Source organism: Pleuronectes platessa, chromosome 16, assembly GCF_947347685.1.
Source record: "Pleuronectes platessa chromosome 16, fPlePla1.1, whole genome shotgun sequence".
In the NCBI taxonomy this organism is placed as follows: domain Eukaryota; kingdom Metazoa; phylum Chordata; class Actinopteri; order Pleuronectiformes; family Pleuronectidae; genus Pleuronectes; species Pleuronectes platessa.
Window position 1 is genome coordinate 10,541,237 of NC_070641.1, and position 21,229 is coordinate 10,562,465.

Genomic DNA, 21,229 nt, shown 5'->3' on the forward strand with positions numbered 1-21,229 from the left:
CTGCCAACCTTCTTGTTGGAGAACGACCACTCTACCAACTAGGCCACACCGCCGGTTCAACTCAGGATTGGATTACCTGCAGATACACATGATAAACTAAGCACAGGAAGAAGATGGACACATTCTTTTTTTGGTGTGTGGTGTGTCATTCTATGCTGCTTTTGATACACATTTCAGAGAATCCATTGTGTTTTCTACTTTACTACGTAAGGCTGTCATATATTTGACAGCCTTACTTAAAAGTTATTTTTATATTTTGGGATTTTAGATACTGGAGGATTTAATTGTATTTGTCTTTTCTCTGCATACCTGTAATGTAACAGCACTTTATTCCACCATTAATACCACTACACTGGGACAATGGACCAACTGTTAATCTCTATAACATTCTGAATGGCTTTTCTTCGGCCGTGCCCCTCAAAACCACGACCAGCAGCAGCATCCTCCGGGCTATGGCATCCTCTCCACTCGCTGCGCTGCCTGGCAACGTGAGAAGGAGGCTGCTGTGGGTGAGGGAGGGTCCCAAGATCCCACGTGTCCTCCTCACCGCAGACCCAAAGCGTTTCTCTTCGCTTTTCCCCCTGTTTCCGCATACAGCAGATTCGGATATAGGCTACCCGCACCATCTCATTCACGCATACGCACCCGCGCAAAGCCTGTACTGTGCGCACTCTCCAGTTTCCTCCCCCTCACCGATCGATCCACATGCCTGTATCGATCATCTCCGCCACGAGGCTGTAGACAACACTTCATTTCTCCTTAGTCTGATTTGAAAATGCTGATTCTCCGTGGCTGAGAGAGAGAGAGAGAGAGGGGGAGAGAGAGAGAGAGAGAGAGAGAGAGAGAGAGAGATGAGTGGACGCGCATCATCAGGCGTGTAACACATTCACGTTGGATCCTCGCCCTCGCTCCAGCCGCGCACTCCTCGCTCCGTCTCCTCCTCATCCCTCGGCCGGGTTCGTGACACTCTGCGGCTCTCTCGATGGTGTGATCGGGGGGAATATGTGAAGATCATGCGGGCGGTGTGGTGCTTCATGGTCTTCGCTGCAGTGGGCGAGAGGCTTGCGGTCTCAGGTAAGATAGAGCGGGAGAGAGAGAGCGGCGGGGTGAAGAGGGGGAACACCCTTTTTCATTTCCTTTGCGTCCCAAATTTTTTTTTTTCACTTGCACCAGCACTTTTCTAAAGTGGGGTTTTACTGTGGCGGGGTGTCGGTGCCAATTCCAGCCTCCTGCCTGAGACCATCCCTCTCCGATGCGTTGATTTGCTGCATCAACACATTTCCTCTGCAGCCCCATTGCCTATACACAACACAGCCATAACCGTTTACATCTGGGTTTTATCTAAAAGCTCTGTGATGTCCACTAGACAGTTTTGTGCAGCCTGATTGATGATTTCTATTATTTCATAGGACCTGTGTATATGACTGAATGGGCGTCATTCTTCTATATAGCCCACATGACAAGGGAGTGCATGTATTATTTTTCATTAAAACTAAAAATATCCTTACCTACTTTCTTAAAATACAGCAGCAAATTGCTATATCTTTTTCCGGTAAGATATTTAGGTCACCATGCCATCCTCCTAAAGAGAAGTAAAACACTGACATCGCTCTTCCTGCCAATTTCTGTCATTTACTTTCTTCACAAAAACTCCACCAGGTGAACTTCAGGCAGGCTCAGGTGTGTCCCTGCCTCACCGACCCCACTACTGCACCAAGAGCGTTCATGTGTTGACTCTCCCTGTTGACTGTCCCTGTTGACTGTCCCTGTTGACTGTCCCTGTTGACTGTCCCTGTTGACTGTCCCTGTTGACTGTCCCTGTTGTTGCACTGTACAAACAGGTGTGGACAGGAGCCCGGCGCAGGATGGAGGCATGTGGGGCTGGTTTACCCCAGCAGGACGACCGGACAGCGGGGACACGGCTGCCGAGATCACCCACCCGAAGTGGCTGGTGCAGCAGACTGAGTCGGAGGAGGAAGTGGCTCAAGACTTCTTCGATACCAGGGTGAAGAACAGCACCGGAGACACACGGGTAAGCTGTGAGTCTGGGTAATGAACCAGTTTGAACCACTCTGAACCCACTGACCCTGATTTAGATGCCAGGGAAACCCGGGGTCCCTCATTAGGATGAATCACATTATAATTTGATAAAGATGGAAGTCTCCCAGATGGACAGTGTGTGAGAATGCATCAGTAATTACCTCATATGTTACAGATAGATAAATGTAGATGCATATTTCTGTGGACCAAAATTATATAAAATCGTAATATTTGAGGAATATTCGACCAAATGAAATCAGCCCCAGTGAAAATCTTGAAAGTCCAGTGCTCACCAAGCATCAATAGGCTGCTAAAGAAGATGTTCTGTGTTTGGGACTGAAAGCAAGTCCGTGTGGACATAAAGGGGTGTGTCCGTTCTGAGACAGACTGTCATCCTGCTGAAGGAAACCTAATTTTTCCAGTGTCTGAAACAACAGTGCGGCGCTCACCTCTCTGATGCTCATGCAGCTCCTGCTACACAGGGATGACGGTGCAGGGTGGTGTCTTGCAGCAGTGTTCGCTCCCTGTAATTTTGACCTACTTTTAGTCCCTGAGAATCCCTCTAAAGTAGAGTCATCTGGATGAAACCAAGTTGGTGTGTTACGTTGATTCAAAGTTAAACTCTGATAATTTGGGTTAGAAACATCTGGCTAACACTGGTAGTGAATGAACAGTCAATCTGAGGGCGGAGTGAATGTTTGTGTGCATGTTTGTTGTGGCCCTCGTCTCCACGTGACAACATGTAACAGCTCCTGAAGTATTCAGCCGTCACGTCCGATCATCCTGCTGCCGTGCCGAGCCCCCGACGTCTTCATTATTCAGTGGTGTGTGTCAAAGTACAATAATGGTCCCATTAATCATGAAACAGGCCTTGTAAGTAGTGCTACATGGTCCAAGAGGCTTGAACACCCCCCCTCAACCCATCATCTCTCTCTCTCCGTCATGCTAAACTGATGTAGTACATATAACTGATATGATGGAATACATTAGACTCCTGACACACACTAGAGGCGCGTGTGTCAGGACTTACAGCTGTCGAGAGGAATTCTCTATCACAAAACAACAGTATAAAGTAAAGGATACCAATAAATCTGATAATTTACCTTCTCAGGTCTAGAATGTTTCATGAGTGTGTTTTTCATCAGCCATACTCGACGCAACCTGCTGCATTTTGCTTTTTTTTTAAATATGCAAGATGCTTGAAATGACGGACGAGATAAATTTTAAAGCAGCAGGAGATGAGTCACATCATGCTGCGTTTAAAATAGATGAGGTAGCATTCTAGGTTTTCATCACCTGTTGTATTTACTTTGGATTCCCTATAAGTTGACAGGGATATTTTTGCACAAAGGGAAGTTTTAATTGATTTGTCCTCAAGCTGAGGTGAAGATTTTACACATATTTTTTTGAATAGTTGGTAGGTGAAAATATATCTGCTGTCTGATATCGATACTAGTTAATATAACTGAGTCTAGTGAGTAGGGCAGATATTGGAATAAATCAATAAAGAATAGAAGTTAAACCAGTTCCCATTCAAATCGGCAGTTAAATCTGCTTCACATTACTCTTTTTTTTGAAAATGTATTATTATTATTTTTAGATAAAAGATAGATAGATAGATAGATAGATAGATAGATAGATAGATTGATAGATAGATAAAAATAAGCAAGAATGTAAAAATGAGTAAGAGCACAGTGAGATAATATATACAAGCATTTAATATATACAAGCAAAATAAGAAAACATCTTCACCAAGTTCACAACACAACACAACACCTTACAGAAACGCGCTGCAAATAGACAAACGCGCTGCAAATAGTGAAACGCGCTGCAAATAAAGAAACGCGCTGCAAATGGAGACGAAACGACAACAGAAGTGTTTCCAGAGGACAGCTAAAAGTGATGGACACTGTTGCCACAGAAGACACAAAAACGTCCAATACACCATACAAATACGGTTCCACACAGGGGTTGGCCACCCACGGCGATTTGCAGCGCGTTTCACTATTTGCTGCTCGTTTCTGTAATGTGTTGTGTTGTGTTGTGAACTTGATGAAGATGTTTTCTTATTTTGCTTGTGTTTTGTCAACTTGCATGTGTTTTCTTAACTTGCATGTGTTTTCTGAAGTTGCTGTTCGTTGAGCTCTCAGGGCCACCGTAATATATATATATATATATAAAGTTAGAAATGTATAAAAGCAAACTATACAGCAGCAGAATGAAGGTGAAAATTCGTTATACTTTGTCCTTGTTAAGAGGCGAGAAGTACCTAGAGATGCTCTGATACCATTTTTCCCTTCAAGATCCCCACACATGGACTTTGAAAATCGGCCCATACAAAGTACTGCTCCGATACCTGGGCATTTAAAATACATATTTTAACAGCTATACGTTACTAACTCAGTGCGATTGCTGTAATTGGATTTTGGGCCCCTTCGATACTCTTGCATACGATACACGTTTTCCTTGTGGGACTTTCTGAATCACTTATTCGTTGCCGCTCTAAAAGCAGCACTTGCTAGTGGCAGCACAGCACAACTGCGGTTTTGGAGCATGAAAAGAAAATTGCAGTTTTACCTGGGTGGTACTAAAGAGTCGGTTGTGGATCAGGAACATAGATTTGTTTACCCACCGAGGCCCAACTCTGCATTTTCTGCAGAATCAGAGGCGCTTTCCGATGCTGGTATTGGAGCATCTCTGATATCAACAGGGCAAATCCATCTACTGAGGAAGATCCTACAGCCCTAAACATTGTCAGCCCTTATGGACGCCATTCTCCAGCCTCGCCAAGACAGTAGTAAACAATCTGTTGTCCTTACTCAACGAAGGGAATAATTCCTGGATAGTGATGCGTTTTATTGTAAAAGCCCAGTGATTCACTGCAGCCTGGTTCCTCCAGACTGAGATCAATCCTCGCTGGCACAGTCAGAGCCGATGAGACACACTGTTGAGTCTGCAGGAAATCTCTCTCTCTCCTGGCCCTGCTGTCTCCTCACCTCCTCAGCTCTGGCAGCTGTCCACAAGGGACGTTAGTCGGACAAATACACACCCTACCACAAAGGTTTCTCCTCCTCCTCCTCCTCCCCTCCTTCTGTCAACCCCTCTCCATCCATCTCCATCGCAAAAAACTCCAGCTCCTAAATAGCCACCGCTCACGCCCGCCTGAACGCTGGCAGCCAATATCGATCAATGAGGACTTTATCAATCACGGGGTTACGGCAGCTGAGATGCTTTTGGAGTGTACACACTATCGATTCCGTTGAATTATTCATGATAATTTCTTTGAAATCACTCCGCGGTTTTGACAGAGCAACACACTTAACCACAATTGTTTTGTTACACTTTAATATATCAACTGTCCAACATGTCTCTGCTGTTTTTTAAATTTATTTACAGCCACTGCACTTGGCCCAGACCTGTTTCCGAGTGGCAGCCTTTGGACACACCTTCACTCTGGACCTGGAGCTAAACCAGTTCGTATTTCTCCTTCCAAAAAAACACTGAGATGTGGCTTTTTTCTGCACACTTATATCAGCGGGTGCTCTCCATTTATTTCAAATGCTCTCATTAGTGTTCCCACACACTTAGGCAAATTAACGCAGCACCTCCATTGTGTTATGTGACAAGATGGGGGAATGCCAGCACTCAGACGCACACAGCTGGAGGTTCATGGGTTTTCCACAGATTATCATCAACGCCACATGTTAACTTGTTTTGCCGGTTCTTTATGAAATGCATTTAAGTGGAGAGCAAGTGTTAGAAACTACCTTTTGATTTGAATGGTGATAGAAAAGATGCTATCAGAAGGATCACACTGTCTCTCCTCCATTTGCAGTCACCTCCTGTCTTCAGAATACGTGGAACGGCACTTTAACCAGGATGGCAGACCCGCGGAGTCTGTGGTAAGCTTCTTTGTTTTGTTTGTGTGTGATGGGGATTTTAATGCAAAGTTGTCTTATGGATCCTACAAAGTGTTGTGGAAGTTCTCTGGAAGCTGGTGAAAGGAGAACTCAGGCAGCTCGTGTCTTATGCAGACGAGTTAAATGTAGAGTTGATGCATCAAGGAGACCACAAGGTAAAACAATATATAAACGCTAACAGGGTAACATGAGCAACTGGCACCCCCAAGTCTGCAGATGTCTCCAACAGCCTCCCAGTATATCTTCCTATACTTGCGTCACCCATTCTAACAGCACATCCATGAATGGCTAGTGATAACACATATCACGTGACCGCTCACGTACACAGGACATGTGCGTGTTAGTAGAAGAATTTGTGCAGATTGCCTAACCCTAACCCTAACCCTAACCCTTGTATTATTCAAAATGCAGATCTTAGCTGTTAGCAAAGACAAGAAAGGGTGAGCAACTCTTGTAATTGATTATCAATGTTGCGTTCAACACTGGTAGCTGAGGCTAATGCTAGGCATTTCAGGAAAGGGGTCGTGTGACAGCAGCCTGACATATCAGCAACGGCTATGACATAGGTCGTATGTCGTGATCGAGCAGACCAAATCATCAAGCTGTCGTCAGTGTTTATGTCATAGTTTCCAAACATCTGTGTTTCTGCCCGTCCAGACAAAAACACTGCACTACAGTTTTCAAACTTAAACAGAGATAGTAGCATTTCCAAACCTCTCTGTTATAGCAGCTCTAAAACTCTGGAGTCTTGTGGAGGTCACGTTTGTCTGTAGCAAAGCTGATGCATTATTAAACGAAAACATAATAGCGTGGATGCAGCATTAGAATTTAAAGTTTTGCTCTTTCAGAAGCCGTCCCTCACATGGTTTATAGCTCATTATGTAACATAATGCTTCTGTCTCATGTATATTTTAAGGCACGTGATCTCATCGTGGAGACAAACGACATGCTTTTGTTTGTCTGTTCATCTTTTTAACGGCACATTCCTTTATGTAATTGTGATACTGAATACTTTATACCGTTTGGTGCATTCATCTATTTATGGAAACCGCGTTGTGTGCTCTCTGCTTCGAAACTAGGCGGCCGTGTAACCGTTCACATCATGTGTGTTACCCTCCTGCACATGTGTGGGTTTGCCTGTCAGCGGCGTGTGCGTGCGTGCCTCTCCGCCGTGGCCTTTATCAGACGAGCCAAGAGAAAAAGGCAGTGGACGCCTGTGGTGTAAAACCACGCGGCCGGAGAGATAATGTGGAAATGGATGAAAGCCTTGACAACGAATGTGACGTGGGCTCATCGGGACCAACCGGAGGAATGTCGCTGCATTCTGCTCGCCGGGATGGGATGGCTAATGTTTTAGTCTTTTTCTTGGTTTTCTGAACAAATGGGCCACTCACTGACCCGCTCCCCTACGCCCACCCGCCCACACACCCACACACTTCAAGTCTCCCACACACGATCCGTCCAAACTCTCCCTCGGTCGTCCTGACCAATCCTGAGCCTGTTTCCATAGCAACCAGTTATCTCAGCAGTGTCATTAAGTTCTTGGCAGCGAGGAGAATGAAAGAAGACCAGGAGGGAGGGAATAGCAGTGAGAGAGGAGGAAGAGGAGGAGGAGGAGGAGGAGGAGCAGGAGGCGGATGACAGTTAACACAAAATGCTTTGGAACCAGGGAGGAGTAATTTTGCGGATGTGTGTGTGTGCTCGTTCCCAGAGCGGCTGGCGAGAGAGAGGGGAGGGGAGGGAGACCCTGCAGTCAGGCCAGATTGTGGCTCAGCTTGATGGAGGCCTCACACTATGCCTCTGGACATAGGGCAGCGCGTCACTTGTCTCGTCTCTGTCCTCAACACACTTCTACTTTCACTCGAGGTGTTGTGTGCCTGAGGTGTGATTTGGAGTGAGACACCCAGCCGAACCTGATTTGATCCAGGTGAACCGGTGTGTCTCACTTGTCTCACCTTTCCTGGAGGGGGGGGGGGGGGGGGGGGGGGGGATGTCGGCAGGGGCTCTGCTGTGGTAGTCAAGGTTGTTAAAAGGACAAAAAAAGGGAGCAGAGCAGAAATGCTTTTCGCTTTCATCTTGTGTCTTTCAGCTGCACAGTTAGGCCCCTGCCCCACGTTAAATCCTCAGATTGTACTGCGTGGGTGACACGAGTGTTGATTTATTAAAGAGATCCTGCGCTGGGTCCACCTCCACCTCTGTTGTCAGTGGAGCAGAGCAGAGTGGAGTGGGGCCCAGTGCACAAGTAGGTCATAGACCGGTCCATAAACGCGCCACAGTGGGGGTGAGAGGGGAGTCACATATGCAGAGGTTTTCTCCTCAGAGTTGACCTATCACTATGTCCGGTGAAGGCCTATACGAGCATCACTAGTGGCTGTTTGATGAAAGAGCGCTGCGTTGTGTCCACAGGGAGGGGAGCACTGCTACTACCAGGGAAGGTTAAGAGGTTTACCAGAGTCCTGGGCTGCTGTCTCCACCTGCCACGGCCTGTGGTGAGCCTGATTACTAACCTTAATTTGTAACATCAAATGGTAGTTACCTGTGCACGCTGATCAGGTGATGTAAAGTTGTACTGCTTATCTTTTTTTATATTTACATAACTAGAATGGCTCTCAGTAGAATGCATCCCTCCGCCAAGGCCCAACCATCGCTTTAAACTCAATCAAGCTGCACCAAATTTCACACACTCATAGATTCAGCCCTTTAACTTCTTTTCAGTGAGTTCCATGAATGATTCTCTGGGTAATCAGTGAAAATGTTGAAAATTGCCGTCTAACAAATTGATTTAAAAAATCCTAGATCCGCTCCCTGATATAGATCTGCAACAAACATTTTTTTGAGTTCTTTCTTGACCCAAACCACATCTTTCCACCAAGTTTTGTGGAAATCTGTGTTGTAGATTTTGTGTAATCATGTTTACAAACAAACAAACAAACAGGGGACCTAACTCCCTTGGCGGAGATAATTATGTCTTTAATTTCTCATCACAGCTCTGTTTTCTTTTTTAACTAATTCTGCCCATTGTGCTCTGCATCTCGTCTGATTGGTTCTTCAGTGGCATGTTCTCTGACGGCTTCTTCTCTTACGGGATCGAGCCCCTTCACAATGGGACCAGTCAGGTGACCAGTCCTTCTATTAAACTGTAGTGATTATTTTCGACCAGCATGAATTTTATTCGAGCGAGAAGCTGATTTTATGTTGAATGTAATCTGGATGTTTTCTGTTATTAGGATGGTGGCGCTCACTTAATCCGCAGGATGCCTGATATCAGACTTTCCCCCCACTGCACAGGTATGAACGACCCTAGTAACTAGTAGTAACTACTGCACTCTCTCTCTCATGCTTAGAATGGAGAATAACACTTTTATTATTGAATTTTACAATACAATCAAAAAGACAGAAATTGAGAAGGGACCGTTCGGATAAAACAAACGTGATTATTAAAGGGGATGTCGTTTTTAGTCGGTTCAAACAGATTTAATTACAGTCGCAGACTCTAACCTGAAAATGAGACAGTAATGTGCTGCATATCTCTTGTTGAACTAAGTCAAGTCGGCCTTCCTGTGTGTCCAGACTGTACAGAGGACAGTGAGTGGGATGGCAGAGGAGGTGACGGTGGTGACGACAGACCGGACCAAGCGAGGGAGCAGCAGGTGTCTGGGGGCCTGAGGCGAGCCAAGAGATTCGTTCGCAAGCCCTCTGTCCAGACCGAGACCAAATACATTGAGTTGATGGTGATCAACGACAATGAAATGGTGAGTTCAAAATATATATGCGTGGTTACCGATAAACTCTGAAATTCAAAAAGCTTTAGAGGCAACTACATTTGCAGTCAGGAAAATTATGGATTTTCACCCTTAAAAAGAAATGCAAATATTCTCTATAATAACAAAAATACACTCCACTGCTGCCTTTTAAGACGCTGAAGGATTCTGAGTGAATAAGGATTTCGATGATCAAGAGCTCTGAAGAACCATAACGATCAAGACTGTAAATGTGTGGTTGAATTAAACACGTTTTTAGTTGTGTCATCGTGTTGAATCAGAGGACGAGGAAACAGTTTCCTTACCTTGCAGATCTTTATAGAGTTGAAAACTTTTGGAACTTTATTTTACGTGATTCTTCTTGTTTTACTAGGTACGAGAGGTAGGAGATGTATGATTTAACCAAAATGCAGTCAGCACAGAATGACTGCAGTGAGTGCACTCCATAGATTCCTGTAATGGAACTCTGGCCATCACTGGCGAATGCTGCTGATAACACGTGGAACTAAAATCAACCGAATCTCTGTGTGTGTTTGACAATGTGATCCATCTCTTGAGCCGTCTGTGTATCTTTGTCTCTCCACAGTTTGTACAGCTGCGTAACTCGAGCAGCCAAACCAAGAACTTTGCCAAAGCAGTGGTCAACATGGCCGACGCGGTAAGAGCTTTGTTTGTCGGATCCTAATCCTCAGAAACTCTGCACACGCACACACACACACACACACACACACACACACACACACACACACACACACACACACACACACACACACACACACACACGACCTGTCAGAAAAGTATGTGCAAATAATTGATCCCAGATAGAAATCAGTTCACTCCAGGTGACTGATGGGCATTATTTTTGGTCCCCAGATCTACAAGGAACAGCTGAACACGAGGATCGTTCTGGTTGCCATGGAAACCTGGACCTCTAATAATAAGATGCCAGTGGTTGAGGACCCATTGATGACGCTGCAGAACTTCATGAAGTACAGGAAGGACACCGTCAAGGAGCAGAGTGACGTTGTCCATCTTTTCTCGTGAGAGGAAATCAAATTTCCACTGAGTTGTTGTTTGATGTTTCGGATGCTGATTTTAATTTCCATCATTGTTCCTTTTTCCCCGTGCACCTCAGAGGACGCACGTTTCACAGCAGCCGCAGCGGGATGGCCTACACAGGAGGAGTGTGCTCTCAGACGAGAGGCGGAGGAATCAACGAGGTGAGGACAACAGGAAATGGTAACATTTGCTGTTGCATCATCAGAGAGGAATTTAAACAAAAATATAATCATGATTTAGCGGAACATGATTTAATATGAATAAAAACTCAATTTGAACTCTAATCAAGTTTAATGTCTTAAACCAAGATGAATGTCTTGTCATTTTAAAGTTAAGACTAGAGGTAAAGTTGCATTTATTTTAGGTCTTTGGTAACAGAGACAATTGTAATCTATTATTTTGAGAGGACTCATAGATTGTTTGAATTATTAATTATTTCAAATATTAAATTAACATTTTGTTGCAATAGAACACTCTCTTATGCAATAGAACACTCTCTTATGTAAGTATGAAGCTGGAGCTTAGCTTTGAATACAGCCTGGAATCATAGGGAAGCAGCTCTCCTGGATCGGTCCAAATATTTAAATCCACCTAAAAGGAGTTTACTGCACATAAACCTCAGTAAAAAAGAACATTGACGTATTTAAACATTTTGTTTGTGTACAGTTCAAACAAATTACATGTCTCATATTCAGATTTTGTTGTTTGTTTGGATGGAGTCTGGTTTGCTGTTTCCCCTCGATATCTGGCAGCTGTTGTGTTGATGTTCTTTCTATATTCAGTATGAAGCCCTCATGTGTGGATTCTATCTGTATTTGTTCCAGTATGGGAATGTCGGTGCAATGGCCATTACTTTGTGCCAGAGTCTTGGCCAGAACATCGGGATGAAGTGGAACAACGCCCGCAGCTCTGCAGGTAACTGAGAGCTTCCTGATGTAGATTAGAGGGACACAAAGATCTTTAAAACCAGATGAACAAATCAGTGCAGAGGGGAGAGGCACATCTGAAAGATCGAAGCGGAGCACAATAGCAAGGGAGGGGTTTGATAGCAGGGTGTGGGGCGGGGGGTTAGGTGGACAGCGTGGGCGGTGCGTCTGTATCCACGTCCAGCGGTTCTCTACTGTAATTAGATTTCTCCATTAGGTGATTAGTCACCTGCGCTCCAGAAGGAGGTGCCGCTGGTTAGAGCATCGCTGCCACTGAACAATGGGTGGTGTGATTAATGTTGCAGAGCCATCAGGTCCATTACTCAATGACAGGACAGGAGCTCAGTGCGCACGCTGTGAGTCCCACACCACTGTCCAACGGAAAGTTAATAGATCTAAGGAAAAGCTTTCTTTTTTGCTATGTCTCTTGAGGCGTTATGTTTTTTTGTCCGTCCCATTCTTGTGGAAGCTGTATGTGAGAGCCTCCATGTCTGAGTAAAGGTTCTGGACTTTCTCCGGAGTTTCTTCTGCCAGCCCCAGATTAAAAAGTCTGGATGATGTCCAATGATTCACCATGAGCGAGTGAGCGTGTTGATGAGCGCTGTCGATGTGCTATAAACAACAACATTCCATCACAGAAGCAGAATTTGTGTTAACTCATGCCTCTACCTGTTGCGCCCACAGATTTCTGAGTTGTGCGTATTGGAAAGGAAAACTCCTGAGTAAGTCCAGACTAGAATTTGGTGATCGAGGGTCAAAGGTCAAGGTTTACAGTAGCCTCATGATTTTACCCTGTTGAATATGATATCTCAAATCTGACTTTAGGGAATTTCTGCAAATTTTGACCACAGTCCCTCACTAAAAGATGAAGTGAGTAGAGATCAAAGGTCACAGGGACCTCATATTTGTGGGGAAATAATGTATGTAGACTGGAAGCTTCACTGGTTTGCGGAGGCAGACAACCACAGGTGGATATTTCTAGTTCATCATAAATCAAGACTTGCTGCAACACAGCTCAAATTTAGCTTTCTTCCTATTTTTTTAACTTCACTTTTCCCTCCTGTCATCTTTTTCTCTGCTCTTCTTCACAGGAGACTGCAGGTGTCCGGATGCCTGGCTGGGCTGCATCATGGAAGACACAGGGTACAGATCCACCTCACACAAAACAAAACTCACCTGTCAAAACGTCTCTCCTCTCTCTTTAATGACATGACAGAGGGGTTGTTTTCTTGTCGCGCTCCCGGCAAGCTGTGATTTGTTCCCTTTACTCAAGTTGACGATTAAACACCTGTAACAGATGGAGACTTTGACTTTTACGCAGTTTATGCAATGATCCCAGCTTCTATTTAACATCTGATATATGTGTGTAGATCTAAATGAAATGATCACAAATGGTGAATTATAAGTATTTACTATATGACTGAATTGGATCTTGCTGTCCTTACCCGATGGAACAATAAAGATTTAAATTATTCATTTGACTAATATCTTACTACAGATGGTTACATTTCTGTGGGGTTGCAACGTGTCGGCGCAGACACCCACAGTGGATCTGGCAATGCTAACTGGCTGAAACTCACTCTGCTGCTTTTTTAATTGAATTTTTCTTTGTCATGTCCTTCTCTCAATCGTGTGTGTGTGTGTGTGTGTGTGTGTGTGTGTGTGTGTGTGTGTGTGTGTGTGTGTGTGTGTGTGTGTGTGTGTGTGTGTGTGTGTGTGTGTGTGTGTGTGTGTGTGTGTGTGTGTGTGTGTGTGTGTGTGTGTGTGTGTGTGTGTGTGTGTGTGTGTGTGTGTGTGTGTGTGTGAGCACAGATACTATCTGCCCAGAAAGTTTTCTCGCTGCAGTGTTGATGAGTACACCCAGTTCCTGGTTCGGGGGGGCGGGAGCTGTCTCTTCAACAAGCCCAGCAAGGTGAGGGCCATGTGGGGATGTGGCGACGGGAGCCTCCTCTGACGATTGTTTGTATTTATCGACTGTTGTTAGTCTATGAATAGATTACTTATTTATTTGTTTTGTTCATAAACAGTTTTGCATTTTGGTTCAAATCTTTTTATTAATGTTGTTATCTTAATATCAGATGCAAAACAAAGCTCACAGCATGTCTGTGAAGAATGGGGTTGGCTCTTCTTGGTCATGGTGTATAGTGCAGATTTGAATGACATCATGTTTTACTGTTGGTTTGACACACTGCAGTATCAGTGTCTCACCTGTTAGTTGTCTCACACACTCTCCTCTGTTACTGACATAAATCTCCGTCTTGGATTCATCAGTAAACAGGAAGTTTTTCAAAGTCGAGCGTTTGGCCTTGTTTTGCCTCGTTAGAGGTGGTTTTTAGAAACTGCCACTCATCCTCCGAGATCAAAGCAACAAAGCTCTGTGATGAAATTGTTTTTATTATGTCTCAGGGACTTTGGCTTGAAGTATTGATCTTTTAACAGTGCAGTCACTCTTGGTCTGCTTCATCATGCTTTTGCATTTGTCGAGTTTCATGCACTATGCCTCTGTATAGAGGTATTTAGCTTAAACTGGAATGCAACCACAAACTAATGTTGAATCATAACTTTCTAACTTCTTAGACTTTCTGATTATTTCCATGTTTGCATTCAAATATTACATTTTTCAGTGTGGTTTCAGACTTTTGAGTCCCACTGTTCATTCTCATATCTGTTCCCCTCTGTGTCTCTCAGCTGTTGGATCCTCCAGACTGTGGGAACGGCTTCGTGGAGCCAGGGGAGGAGTGTGACTGTGGATCCCAGGTGGTGAGTAAAATACAGCTCTTTAACCCGCTGCAAACTAGCTGCACCTCAGCCTTGTGTGTCTGTATGAGCACCGGAGGTTCTGGGGTTGTCTGAAAACCCAAGTTCATGGCTTGCTTTCTCGACTGTGGCTGCAGGAGTGTGCCCGGAGTGGAGGAACCTGCTGTAAGAAGTGCACGCTCACCCATGATGCCATGTGTAGTAATGGACTTTGCTGCAGTGGCTGCAAGGTGAGTCCAAAACCCACTCACACTTTGGTCTGCAGTGGGATAAGATTCAATCATCATTCCCTCCCAGGTCAAACAACACTGCAGTAGACACAGGTTTTAATCAGCTCTGATCGACAGTAATGGAAATATGCTAATTTGGTAAGACAGTGAGATGAGAGAGCGCCTTGGTTGCTGGTTTATTCATGAATTTCAACATTGAGCACAAAGGGAAAAAAACACCTAAAAAAAAATCACCTTTTTTGTGGGTAAATCACCAATTGTTTATACTCCTAAAAAAGGTATAACTTTGTTACAGCAAGTCAAAAAATGGACACATAGAAAGATGAGGTTCATTAAAAGACTGCTGAGCTAAAACAACTGTTCCATTGTGAATCCCAAAATGCTATTATTATTATTATCATGATTATTATTGCTAATGTTAGTATATTTGAACATTGTTTTTTGGTGTAAAACAACATATTTGGCATCAGCTCCTCTGAACATATTTGATCAACTTCAAGAATGCAATTGCAGGAAGCGTGTGCTTTTATGTTCTAGCCTGAATGCTGCCCTGTCATGCTTGAGTTAACATCTGCATGATTAACTGCTGAAGACTTTATAACCTGAGTTAACCTGACACCCTTCGATGCTGTGCCTCAGTACGAGCAGAGGGGCGTGGTGTGTCGAGACGCTGTGAACGACTGTGATATCCCAGAGACCTGCACCGGCGACTCCAGCCAGGTAGAGTTGACTGTGTCAATAAGAACAGTAAGATCAACAAAGAGCATCAGGTGCATGATGTGCTTTTCTTCTTTTGCAGTGTCCTCATAATGTCAACAAGCTGGACGGCTACTTGTGTGACAGCAGTCAGGTAAGAGCTGGTTGGAGACGTTTTTTCTCTTCAGGTCACTCTGACTCTGACACCTGATTATTGGTGTCTCGTGTCCTCAGGGCCGCTGTTACGGTGGACGATGCAGGACTCGTGATGGACAGTGTAAAGGACTGTGGGGTTATAGTAAGTATACGCCGCATGTACAGCATAGCTATGTCTTTCTCCAGGAAAATGCATGTTGCATAGTCTTATTTCGAACTTGTTATCATGTCGTCACCTTCTTCTTTCTACGCTTGCCCTCCCAGATTCAGCTGACAGGTTTTGTTACGAGAAGCTGAACGCTGAGGGGACAGAGAAGGGAAACTGTGGTCCAGGTCCTGAAGGTCGGGGCTGGCTGCAGTGCAACAAGCCGTGAGTTCTGCTTCCCTGATTCCTTTTACTTGGGCTCTCTGTATTGGGCGCTATTTGTGCAAAGCAAAAATGTCTGTCAGCTTATTTTTAGTCAGACGTTGCACTGCTTAGTGTCAAAGTGTCCTGGAATGATACGACTGGCTTTACCGAATTATTTGAACTAAATCCAATAAAATTATATTTGTATCGATTGGAATTCACTCACTAAAATGTACCACTCATCTGGGCAGTCAAAGCACCAGCCATTATAATAATCAAAAACACACCAAAAATACTATTTTGGCCATTATGTTGCAGTAATCTGAAAGCCTTATTATATTTAGATGACAAAAAAATTACTCATGTATTGTTCTTTCAAAAGTTTAAGCTTTTTTAACTATTGTAAACACTTCCTTAGTTTCATGTGACTTGTCTTCTGTCATTCACCTATTTTGTTGGTTTGTTTCAGGGACGTTTTATGCGGCTTCTTGTTCTGTGCCAACATGACGATGAAGCCAAAGTTCGGGGACCTGCAGGGGGAGGTGACCAGCTTCACCCTCTACCACCAGAACAAGTACCTGGACTGCAGGTAAATGTCTCGCAGCCATTTCGTCTGCTACGAGGAAATGGAGCACCTCCTCTAGCACCTGTCTGACATATTTGGATGTATCACTCAGAGGCGGCCATGCTCTGCTGGAGGACGGCTCTGATCTGGGCTATGTGCAGGACGGCACTCCCTGTGGTCCCAACATGATGTGTTTGGAGCGGCGCTGCCTCCCTGTGGCAGCGTTCAACCACAGCACCTGTGCGCGATCCAACTTTGGCCGCATCTGTTCTGACCACGGGGTAAAAAGAAAATCATATTTGAACCTGTACCTTCCCAGCACAGAAGAATGATCCTAGTCATTCAAGCTAAACCATATTACTGTTGTTGAAATAAAGCCACTGTTTATATTCTTTCTCATTATCTGCCCAAGCATTTTCTAAGCGAAAGGGAATCTAGGTTACATACAACTCTTGCTTTAATAGCATTTAAGTAACTATATATCCACTGTGAATGGCACTGAGTGCAGACCCCCACCCCAATTAGGCTCAATGGTGATTTTAAACATGTCTTTAAACACCCTTTTCATTTAAATCGAGGAATTATTCCCTTGGAAATTGGTGAAATTATAATAATAAAATATATAAAATATCTCACAATATAACATTTCTGGATTCGCTCCTTTGAATGGATCTGTACCAAAATGTATTTGGTTCTTTCTTCGCCCATGTTCCATCCTTCCAACAAGCTAGAATCCATTCAGTTGTTTTTCTTTCATCCTGCAGAGAACCAAACAAACTAGAACAGCCCTCTGTAGAGCCAATTCAATTCAATCAAGCTTCACCAAATTTCACACACTCAAAGATATCAGCTCCCTTAACGTGCATGTTTTTTTTTTTTTTTTTATTAAGATCTGTGAATTATTTCCTGGGAAGATGATGGCAATGTTGAAAAACAACGGCAATATCTAAAAAAAATTTAATCTTGGATCCACACCAAAATTGAATGGGTTCTTCCATGAACCGTACCATATCCTTCCAACAAGTTTTGTGTTAATCTGTCGAGTTTGTTTTGTGTAGTCTTGTTTACAAAAAAACAACCAGGAAACAAACAAACAGGTGAAGACATGTCCTCCTTGTCGGAGGAAACAAGGTGTCTCTGAATTGACATTGAAAGGCTGTTGAAACAATGGTTGCATGTCACCTAAAGCTTTTTGCCTCTGCCTCAGGTATTTGTTTGCTTTGCCTCCCTGTAAACTGGGTATAAAGCAGGTTTTAACTTTCTGTGTGCTTGATTTCCGTCTCTGCTGCTTTTCCTGACAGACCTGCAGCAACGAGGTGAAGTGCATCTGTGACCGGGACTACACGGGGAAGGACTGCAGCGTCTTTGACCCCATCCCCGAGCCGACGGTCCCCACTGGCCCGGAGAAGAAAGGTCCATATGGCAGCTCCTCAAACTGCCTGTGTCTCTCTATTCTGTCTGCCCCTCATATCCCCCCCTCATAGTCTCTACCCATCCATTACTGTTATTCTTTATGTACCGGACCAGAGCACAGGCACGGAGAGTAGTCCAGCTTTTGTGAGAAAGTAAACATCGATATCTCACAGTGTTTCTCTTCCTGCTACGTGTGGGTTTAAATGTTGGGAGAGTGGGTGTGTGTTGAGACACGTTCATTCATAAGAGCATATGTGCACGTACAGTATGTGAGTGAGTGTGTGTGTGTGTGTGTGTGTGTGTGTGTGTGTGTGTGAGTGTGTGTGTGTGTGTGTGTTGCCGATGGATGTCTTGCAGGCGCTGCCATCTTCAAGTGTCTCCCTTACTTTCTTGCAGTCGGCCCATGACACAGAGATAGAGAGCAGCTGCTCTCATAGGTACAAAAAAAAGCCACAGCCCCCCCGAGCACGGGGGTGTCCAGCTGAGAGGGCAGGAGAGGGGGAATGAGAACAAAGTAATAAAACTCTCTCTCCTTCACTTTTTGGTTTTCCTGTAACCGTTGTCTCCCTGACCTCCCTCGCTCACCCGCCTGTTCTCCCACCTCCACCCCACCCACGTGCTGGTCTCCTCCTCTTTCCCCCCCTCATCTCTCTTTTTTTCCATCTGCAGGTATCCTCCCATCTTCCCTCTCTCTCGATCACTCTCTCTCTCTCTCGCTCTCTCTCTCTCACCGGTTGATGTCGTTGATGTAACGTGTCGATGCTGTCCTCTGACATGTGTTTTATTTCAGTGGTGTTGTTTTGTTTCTTCCCCTCCTCCTCCTCCTCCTCCTCCTCCTCCTCCGCACCCTTTCCTCCCCCTCCTTCCTCTGCGCAGGTCCCAGTGGCACCAATATCATAATAGGGTCCATCGCAGGTGCTATTCTCCTGGCAGCTATAGTCCTAGGGGGAACAGGATGGGGATTTAAGTAAGAGTTCTGGCATGCCTCCTGTGTACCTGTATGCTTCTACCCAAGGGGACCCCCCCCCCCCATACACACACACACACACACACACTGCCCCTCCCACTCTCACCCCCTCTGTAGTAGACACCCGAGCCTGCGGGGAGGGGAAAAGGGCAGTCAAGTCTGAGACGTGATAATGCTTGAACTGCTTTTGGCGTTTTCCCTCTGTATGAAAAGTTGCACTCCGATCGAATCTGTAATAAACTCCGAGCTCCATCCTGCACCTTCTCCCCCCTCACTAGCCCGGCCTTCTTCTAGTATAGTGACAGGGCACGTCCGACCTGTTGTTTGGTTTCTTTCCCGCCAGGAACCTTTGCTAAACGTTCTTAAAACCGCTAGAACTGATGTGACTACTACTGCTCCACTGGTGCCACATCTGGAAGTGTCACCCCTACCTGAGTCTATGTGTAGCATTGAAGGGCGTCGTGGTTACCGTGGATAAAATTAGGCTTTTTTAAAATGTTTTTCCTACGGTGCTATTTTTGCCTGCATTATCCTGTTCTGCAGCGTGCCCCACATGCTATCGCTGCTCTGCATCTTCTGCTCAGCTCCTCCTGTGCATGCTGGCTGTTGTTCACTCCTCAAACTCTGACCTAAAAGGACTGCCCCCAAGTGGTCACAGGAGACACATTCAGGATGCTCTCTAACACCCGGTGTGAACAGACGGGGTTAACGCAGACCACTTGTGATTGGCTCTCTCAGGAGCGATGTTAATACCAGGTCTTAACGGGGCCTTGAAAGTAATAAGAAAGCTGTGTTTAACTAAATACGCTTAATTATGGCTTAAAAATGCGGTCAGTCCTTTTAAGATCAGAGGTAGGTGTCTGTGTATGAGAGGTTCGGTGCTAGAGCTGCTCATCTGCTGCATGTGACATCAACACTTAAACCCTGCAAGGAAAAGTTTTGAAAATGAATTACTGACCGATTGAATTTGCTCTAAAATCTAAAGCCCCCCAAAAAAGGATTCCATCACTGATTGTTTGATGTACACATTAATATTAAATCTGTAGTATTATCCTTTTCTTGTGCAGCTGTAGTGTTGAAGGGTTTTAAATATTATGCAAACTCAAATACAATATTATTAAATTGCCTCTAAATGATTGGAATGTCAAAATATTTCCTGTACTAACATTTTGTCTTTTCTCTCTCACCATGCGCTCCTGGGATGCAGAAACATTCGGAGAGGAAGGTATAACCTCTTAGGACCCTGACTGTGTGGTGTCATGTCCATGGAGTGAAACATCCCATCCCACCCCTCCTTTCCTCGCCTTGGCTACTCGTTCACCCACCATCTGTTCATCCCTTGCTTAATCCCAACAACTGCTTCTCATCCTACATGAAATCTTGCTTTTAAATAATCCCTATCCTCGTCCCTAATCCCATCAAATTCACTTCATCATTGCAAAGCAGAACGACGTCTTCCATTTTCCCTGTGTCTTCATCTTCTGTCACTCATGCAACAATCTGCTGTGTTTCCTCCTACTAATAACTTCCCTGTTCTTCCACTTCTTTCAGATCTGGTGGCGGATAAGACGTCTGTCTCTGTGTCCGTCTCTATTGTCCTGTCTACTCCTGTCTTCCTCCTCGCACTGTGTCATTTCCACATTGGAGAAGAGGGGAACAAAAAAAAAAGAAAAAGTCTTCCGCTCCTTCCCCAGAATCTCTCCAGACCTCTTCCGATTATCGTTTCCTCCACACTCCCCCACCGTCTGCTCCTGTTGTCTATCCTCCCCAGCCGGGCCCCATGGAGCTCCTCTCACCATTACCAGCCAAATCTCCCCAGTGTGGCTGCAGCCAGCGGACCATGGGGGTGGTGTCCAGGCCTCGGCCTGAGACGAGCCGGTGGCTCTCTCTCTGAGGGAGAGTCTTCCTCCAGTGTGAGGATTCCAAGAATGTGCAGCAGTGTCTGTGCACCTCCTCTTCACACCTCGGACAGTCTGAAGAACAACTTATCAACGTTGGACCAATTTAAGACTTGACATTCCAATGCCTGCCTACACACACTCTTTGGTCCTGGTTGAGCACTGGACCGGCGCACAAACTGGCCATCCAACAGGGAATTCATGTAAAAGGAGGTGAACAGTTTCCTTTATTCTTAAAGAACCTGAGGCTCAGTCTCTCCAACGCCAGGCCTCGACTTCTGGACTTCGTCTCGCAGTGGACGATGTTCTGTTTGAATCTGAAAGGTTTCTGGAAACAGGGACACGACTGAGATGAAATCCCACACTTGACTGTTGTTCGCATGTCGTCCAAAGAGAGAATGTGGAAGTACAATGGAGTTTAGTTTACACTGTTATTTGTGCTTTAAGTTGAGGCATCCCTCCCCCTCTCCTCCCTCCACAAGTTTTCAGGTA

General features: G+C 44.9%; 1 protein-coding gene across 3 annotated transcripts; it reads left to right on the top strand.

Moving 5' to 3' along the window:
• The first annotated feature begins 995 nt into the window (after positions 1 to 995).
• LOC128458517 (disintegrin and metalloproteinase domain-containing protein 11) lies at positions 996 to 20,602 on the top strand. 3 transcript variants are annotated; one of them, XM_053443379.1, is made up of 26 exons: positions 1,014 to 1,074; positions 1,842 to 2,032; positions 5,437 to 5,513; positions 5,876 to 5,942; positions 8,367 to 8,449; positions 9,013 to 9,076; positions 9,188 to 9,248; positions 9,531 to 9,712; positions 10,308 to 10,379; positions 10,595 to 10,761; positions 10,857 to 10,941; positions 11,605 to 11,695; positions 12,798 to 12,849; positions 13,519 to 13,618; positions 14,395 to 14,466; positions 14,601 to 14,693; positions 15,333 to 15,413; positions 15,493 to 15,543; positions 15,624 to 15,687; positions 15,810 to 15,915; positions 16,364 to 16,483; positions 16,572 to 16,740; positions 17,761 to 17,872; positions 18,749 to 18,839; positions 20,047 to 20,064; positions 20,391 to 20,602. In XM_053443379.1, exons 1-26 carry the CDS (start codon positions 1,014 to 1,016, stop codon positions 20,404 to 20,406), a joined length of 2,346 nt encoding a protein of 781 aa, XP_053299354.1. In that variant the 3' UTR covers positions 20,407 to 20,602. The 3 variants fall into 3 exon arrangements, with proteins under 3 accessions (XP_053299355.1, XP_053299354.1, XP_053299352.1); XM_053443380.1 differs by having other exon boundaries at positions 996 to 1,074; positions 20,047 to 20,602; XM_053443377.1 differs by having other exon boundaries at positions 1,014 to 1,101; positions 20,047 to 20,602.
• Positions 20,603 to 21,229: the final 627 nt, after the last annotated feature.

Excerpts from the sequence above, each read along its gene's own strand:
- LOC128458517 (XM_053443377.1), top strand. The coding sequence starts at position 1,014 with ATGCGGGCGGTGTGGTGCTTCATGGTCTTCGCTGCAGTGGGCGAGAGG. Across the intron at positions 15,688-15,809 it reads TAAAGGACTGTGGGGTTATA|ATTCAGCTGACAGGTTTTGT; the intron begins GTAAGTATACGC and ends TTGCCCTCCCAG. Across the intron at positions 15,916-16,363 it reads TGGCTGCAGTGCAACAAGCC|GGACGTTTTATGCGGCTTCT; the intron begins GTGAGTTCTGCT and ends GGTTTGTTTCAG.